The sequence below is a fragment of the Thermobia domestica genome, chromosome 10 (genome assembly GCF_964235325.1).
Source record: "Thermobia domestica chromosome 10, izTheDome1.hap1.1, whole genome shotgun sequence".
NCBI classification, from domain to species: domain Eukaryota; kingdom Metazoa; phylum Arthropoda; class Insecta; order Zygentoma; family Lepismatidae; genus Thermobia; species Thermobia domestica.
Window position 1 is genome coordinate 226,421,321 of NC_137463.1, and position 7,364 is coordinate 226,428,684.

At 37.4% G+C, this 7,364-nt stretch overlaps 1 protein-coding gene across 1 annotated transcript; it reads right to left on the reverse strand.

The window, feature by feature from the left end:
* Window positions 1-332: 332 nt before the first annotated feature.
* LOC145661819 (glucose dehydrogenase [FAD, quinone]-like) lies at window positions 333-4,097 on the reverse strand. Its single transcript, XM_081727156.1, has 3 exons — window positions 3,883-4,097; window positions 2,424-2,589; window positions 333-1,853 (listed from the first exon to the last, which is right to left on the reverse strand). Exons 1-3 carry the CDS (start codon window positions 4,095-4,097, stop codon window positions 333-335), a joined length of 1,902 nt encoding a protein of 633 aa, XP_081583282.1.
* Window positions 4,098-7,364: the final 3,267 nt, after the last annotated feature.

A 7,364-nucleotide genomic window follows, 5' to 3' on the forward strand; every position in this document is an offset into this window, starting at 1 on the left:
ATCATGATTGTTGAGGCAGTTGTGTGTCCATGAATAACAACTGGCATAATAGAAGTATCAACTACTCTCAAACCATCTACTCCATAGACCTTTAAATCTCGTCTACCACAGCAGTTGGATCTGAAGACGGGCCCATTTTACAAGTGCCAGAGAAATGCCAAAGTGACAAAGAATAATGCCGTGCACAACATTCAAAATACTCATCGGATAAAAACTGTAAATGCTCACATCCGAATATTTATTAGGGTTAAGTCTAGCTCCATACTTTTTCATCGTCTCAGTTTGACTGAATCGCATCACAAATTTAGCTCCCTCTGCAAGTCTTTTGAGATCTATGTCTTCTGCGAAATACTGTAATTTGGATCTATCAATGGATATTCGTAACGATTATTGCTTTTTAATCTTATAGTACCTCTACTTGCAGGCTGTTCGTTTACGATTATGGCAGAATAACAGTCATGGTACAAAATTGGTTCATACACAGCAGAGTAGAATTCATACGTATATCCGGCAACTCTTGAACTGAAGGTTCCTCCATCCGTAGAATTACAAAAAGAGCCATAAATGATTTCCACATCTGGAAACTCAGTATCGTTTGCATATTTTGTTGGAATAAAAGATATAGCTTCAGCTCCTGGTGCCTGCAGCACTGGTCCCTCTTTATAGAATAAAAAGTCGGTTGTAGTTCTCGGATCAGCTAATGTCCTGGGAGGTACGAATCCATGAGATTTGTCTATCAGAAAATCTAATCCACCAAGCGAAATATGATCCATTAAATTATCTCCTACTCTAAGATCTTTAATCACATTAATTCCTAACTCTTCCAAATGATCTTTTGGACCAATTCCAGAAAGCATTAATAGCATTGGAGATTGTATAGCTCCAGCACATAATATTACTTCCTTTCGAGCTTTGACATTTCGTCTTATATTATGCTTGCTATAAATGACACCATAAGCTCTTTTAGAACTTTCGTTTATTAGCACTCTCTCAACGTATGAAATCATAGATATATGTAAGTTCTTTCTATGTTTAATTGGTCGAAGGAAAGCTTTAGCAGCACTGCAACGTAAGCAATTACGTGTCATAGATTGAGGTATGGAAAATCCAGTCTGTGATTCACCATTAAAATCAACGACGTCGTAACCCATTTCTGCTCCGGCTGCAATAAACGCCGCCGTAACAGGTGCGTGGTAACAAAATTGTTCTATAGTAAAATATCCGCCTGTTCCGTGATATGGTGAATTCTTATACTCTTCGAGGGTCATGTCTTCTGATTTCTTAAAGTAAGGTAAAACGTTCTCATAGTTCCAACCTGGATTTCCTAATGCTTCCCACTCGTCAAAGTTTCTCTTGTTACCTCGAATGTTAATATTAGTAGTACCTCGTAGAACCTTCCCTCTTGGCCATGGGCATTGCTTTTCTACCATTGCTTGGCACCCTTTCTTTTGAGGAACCGTCTTAAACTGCCAGTCCACGAAAGTTCCTATTACTGTTGGCCAAAATAACGGACCATCTGTAATTAATTGTTCGTCCTTTCCAGCTTCTAGCAAAAGCACTTTCCAGTCAGATATTTCACTAAGTCTGTTGGCCACAACAGAACCCGCAGCCCCTGCACCAACTATGACAAAGTCATATACCTCATCTGGTATAGGATAATCTTGAACACGATTTTCTTTATCCACAATATCGGGACGAAAGAGTAGTATTGGGATCGCTAGCGACTGGATGAGGCTCATGGCAATGGCGTATGTAATTAAAATGCGACATCTTGTGTATCCTGTTGCTAAACGTGGTGGTAATTGTGGTGTTGCGGAAGGATTAATTTCTTCTGGTTGACCTGGATCTGACATCTGCAACAAGATGAAATAAAAGAAAATGAGTAAATTGTTAAGTGTTTACATAAAAAAGCAAATTGAAACTTACTTGAAAGACATAAGGAAGAAGAAAGGCATAGGCCTACATATATTGTGTTTTTAAAGTTTCAAAGCAATTTTACTCAGATAACAATTTAGAAAACCAACTTCATTTTAAAAATTAAGTAAAATCATGTGTGTTTTAATATACCAAACATATGACTCCAGGCATGAATGTAATGGGTGAGGTTAAATTTACATTGAAGTTGCAACACTCGATCGTGACGTAATGTCAAGTGCTATTAGTCCACTTTCCAATTTCATGTTCCGTGTTCAAAAAAACAAAACAAAAACCTGCGTAAAGCGGAATATACTAGTTTGTGTATATACCGTGTTATCTGTAAATGTCAGCCTGAAAAGGTTGAATAAAACGAGCCCTGCAGGGCTTTTAACTCCCCCTTCGCTAGCTGACGCTCGCTCAGCCATTTTCCGTAATGTACGTAAATCACTTTTAATCAATAACGGTGTGTGTGCAACCGAACACGGAATGGGAAAATGGACTAGTACCACGTGACAACACGTCATGATCGGTTGGTGCAACTTCAATGTAAATTTAACTTCACCCTTGGAGCATTCGTTTAGTTGTTGAATCAGATCTCCATCAGATGTCAGCACATGCAAAGTAGTGCCCGTAAGGTGATCTCTAACGTCGCGACTGCTTTGAGGTTTTTCCCTATGAAAAACCAAACAAAATTTTATCATAAATATTTTTAAAACTATTCTACATAGTATAGTGCAATTTTAAATAAATATTTGAGAGACCACTCTCAAGATAGTAATTGTGCAGCTTCATAAATTCAATGGTATTCAAGAAATCTTACACAATTCTACGCATATTTATATATTTCTGAATAATTTTCATTTCATGTTTTATGCTGTCTCATTGACCAAATTATTCATTTCTTTAGAGTTTAGGTTTAGGTTCAGAACTACGGCTCGGAATATATATAGGCTGAATAAACTGCCAAATGATGTTAGTGCATTCGTCGTCGTAAAAAGTAGTTCATTCGAATGTTGTTTAGTCTTTCCTGTTATTGAAGAGAGGTGAGGGGCGTGAGGAACTCTTCACATCAATTTTCCCAATGTCTGTGAGTACTCAAGCAGGAATATAGTATTCATCATCATAGACACAACCAAAATCGATAGGGTCTGATTGATCGACATGTCTAAGAGCGTTCATCCACCGGTAGCACTGAAAATATGACTACTTTATATGAAGCGCTATCGTACTTGAGGAGGGAACAAGAAATTTCCTTTCCACTGTTTCTGATGAAACTTCGTAAATCGCTATTCGTCATTCAAATACATGTTTGACCCGAAACATTGCAAGAGGAATATCTCTGCATCGCGCACATCATTTTCGTTTATCGCTCTTGTTCCAAAGTTCTCAAGGCGTGAAGTTCCAGACAAACTGACAATCGTCATTGCTGCTGCTTTGCTTCCAACTTTGCTAGTTGAATCACAATCAGTTAGTGTGGATTGCAGGCGAAACAAGGATTGAAGTTTCATTCATTCCTTTTGAATTTATGAATTTTAATTGCCCAAGATGTTCTACCAACACCAGACAGCATCCACAATTTCTGAAGCTGCTGAGATTCCCATGCACTTTTGTAATGGTACAAAACATTTGCTAACATATCTGTATCTGGTACATGACACCTACATCTGGTGTTATTCCTGTTTCTACAACTTGGTTGACGTGAAGCAACATTCGGCCGTCAGCTTCTTCATGTTTGGAATGAAGATTTTTCCATCTGCCACAGATTTGTCGCGGATCACTACACACTTAAATCTGTCGCTAGTATGTACCGCCAAGGTAGAGGTTTTGGTTTGAAGAGATGTCCCCTTTCTCTAATATCTGTAATATGAAAAACTCTTGGAATTTCACTTTATTGTCAGAAGAGGCCCAGTAACATTCCATCTGAACAGGAAGTGGTGTGAGTGGAGACGGAATATCTTACTTTACCGAACTTGTTTTACTTCTTCGCGTTCGTTCTGAGAGATTCTTGTTTTCGAATAAATATCAAAAACAACATCCAAACGGTTCACTTGATACGACATTGGCACCAAGTAATCAGCAAACTCACCAAATGTCTTCAGCTTCAATCGTTTAATTGGAATCTTTCTAGCTTGCACCATAAAGTCCACAATAACACTATAAACAATATCACCATGTGGCATCTGCGAAGGAGGTGAGGTAGTAAGATGTTTCTCTCATTCATACATGAGGTCTCTTTTAACTGCTTTACTTAAGAACATTCCTTTTGTCATAAGGAATGACTTGGGTGTGATGTTATACTTCAGTAACGTCTCAATACTGTAGCCTCTTGCTCTTGCAACTTCAATGACTTGCAATGACTTTGAACTTTCCTTTTGAATATCCAGCCATTCAGTTCGAACTACAGATTTGCGTGGAACACTTCGCTTAATTGGATTCATCAACTTTTTGCTTCTGTCAACAGAGCGTTCTTGGATAGAGTTTTCGTGAAGTCGTTTACCGTTTGTTTGTGACAACATTATATAATGTTGTGGTATGATCATCAGAATAAACTTTGAGAGAATTTTTTCTTCTTAGGATGAAAACAACAAAATGTTAGACACAGTCTTCATCCCGAATAGTGTGGGGAGAATAACATTCGTGGTGTAGGAAACACTCATCTTCATCATTCATGTCGCAGAAAGTACGTAAAACCTGCCCTATAAGAGTTTTTTCATCTTTGAAGAGATCATACTGGGCCACAGCTTCCTTTCTGCGGGTGATACCACCAGTGTACTTTGCTGCCCTGTTGTAGTTCTGCTCTAATCTTTGATCCATCGGCACACAACTAAATTTTCGAGTGGCATTTTTTTTACTATAAAGTAGCCAGCTTTAAAAGAGAGGTACCCATTAGGAATTACAGATTGTAAGCTTAGACAGTCTTCTAGGAATACAGAAGCCCAACGAGAATAATTTGTCTTATCGAAAGCAAAGAAAAGAGGAACTGATCGGGAAACAGCACTCACAAATATCTCCCATTTCGCTTCAAGATTAACATGTAGCAGGTTACGGATAATGGGAAATAATACATGGACAAATTGACCCCAGAAGAGAAAAGTATGACTTTTCTGTTCTCCATCAACTACAAAAGCTTGGATATTTACATTTAACTGGCCAGAATGTTCGCATGCACTCTTCATATCTTCAAGAACACATTCTTCATCTTTCATCTAGCAGGGTCTTTGTATTCTGTGCCGGTCGCTGATACATTGATCATGTTTATTCACATCAAACTTGGATGCGAAAACCAACCAGCACAAGCGCTCCTTTGCCTCTGCCAGTATAGAAAGTCCCCTCATTCCCCTAGCATAATGAAAACCATTTGAAACGCTTTTGCAAGCTACGTTTCCAAAAAGCCTCTGTTGCTATAAGTATGTGGTCTGCTAAACTGTCTCACAGGCATTCCCCAAGCGCAATGATCTCCTTTATGAAATGAATTCCACCTTAGCCGATGAAAATATTGTCTTATTTGGCATTAAAAGTTGTATTTCTTTCGCAATCTGCTACACACCTTGATCACACCACAAGGATCCACTTTCCACCTCTACTTGTTTTAAACAGTCTTCAAAGTTTACCATACAGGTATATATTGTTCGAAACTCTGTTGCTGGATATGGAATGATTGGAGTGAATATGGTCTCGGCAATAGATTGATTTTCATCTCTTATTGAATGCACTCCACGAGGGTGCTTGTTAAATGTCTTTGCTTACATCTGGAAAGTATCTATTTTAGAGAAACGGAGAGAGGAACCAAAAGAAAGTGTTGTTCCCTAAATCGATTATCAGATTGTTTTGTGCTAGGTCTTGCGAACGGAACAAACGGAACTTTACTCTCTCTGGTCGCCTATTGCAAACAAGGTGTTCTTGGGGTGGCAAAGTATGGGATAAACTACGATTGAAAGAGTCAATATTTCCATATTCAACAGACATTCTTTAGTCACTAGTTTTAAATGCCTCGGAGTTCACGTTCAGAATCACTTTTTCCTGGAAGATTATCATGACAGTGTCATGCGTCCGCCTATTCCTGATGGTGTGTGCTCTTCGTGGTCAAAATTGTCCACAGTTGTTTCCTTCCATCTCAGGATTACTCATCACTGTGTATAATTTTTAACAATACATATTTTTACCAAATTAAAGTACTCTCTACTTCAATGCTAGACTTCTTAGATATCTTAAGAAAACCCGATAAATTATGTCTTGGTTCCCCACACGTATAAGTAACACATTCATGATTTTTTTTCTCTGTTTGTACATCAACTATCTTCCTCAAAATTTCAGGAAGTGTTGCAGATATATTATTACTTTGGTGCTAATTTGATGTTCTTTCTTGCTCTCATGGTTGCCAGCTTATAAGCGATCAAAGTAGATAAAAGCAACATTTTTGTATAAATTTCAGGGAATTCCTCACCGTAACGCCTCCCTCCTGTGACATACACGCGTATCGTATACACCGTTTTAAAGCATGGATATTTGCAATTCGAACCAGGTATAACTCGTGTCTGTATTATAATTACAACCTATGCTAGAGCTGTTTAATTAGTAACCTAACAGTTTTCTCAAAACGTCATTATATGTTCAAAATCCAATATGGCGGACAGAACGAGCATTCACCACACCATGTGACCAACTTTTCTTTGATGTCTCAACTATCCATTAATTAAATCTGAAATCAAATCGAGGGGACCTTTCAGGCACACGAGACAGAATGCTCAGTACTACATAGAATCACTACTAAGGTCTTACGCAGTTATAATTTACAAGTATATTGTTAGTAATAAAATATCAAGTAAGTGTGTCGCCTGATGATGGGTGTTCTGTAATATGTGTCGTCAGTCAAAAAAGTTTGGGAACCAATGTCTTAAAGTATAGAACTTGTTTCTTTCTTATCTTCTCTTTGTCTTTATTCTAAACTCGTTATTTATTAATTAGCGTTTGATCTATCTGTGCATGCGACAAAGTTGCCAACTAATTTTCTTGTCTGCAAGTGACGTCAGACAAATGAGAGGGTTGCCAGAGGTACGGGTTTTACTTTAAAATTTCTTTCATATGCAGTTTTACAAGAAAATCAAAAGAACATGGTAAACTAAATGAAATTGAATTGAACCAGTCTTATATATATATATATATATATATATATATATATATATATATATATATATATATGTATATGTATATATAAAGCCATTGTGCGCTGAATAATAAAACTATTTAACATGGAATGAAACACTAAAGCACCTAGATGGCTACAAACCTAAATTTTCCATATGGAAATAGAACTTAAAGAATATTAAATAGTGTATAATGAGATTAATAGTCTACAGAACTACAGTAGTGGTAGAGCCAGAAAAACAATCATGAGGCTATGTATGAAGCCAAGACAAGCATATATACAGAGTGGTAAGAAACTATTT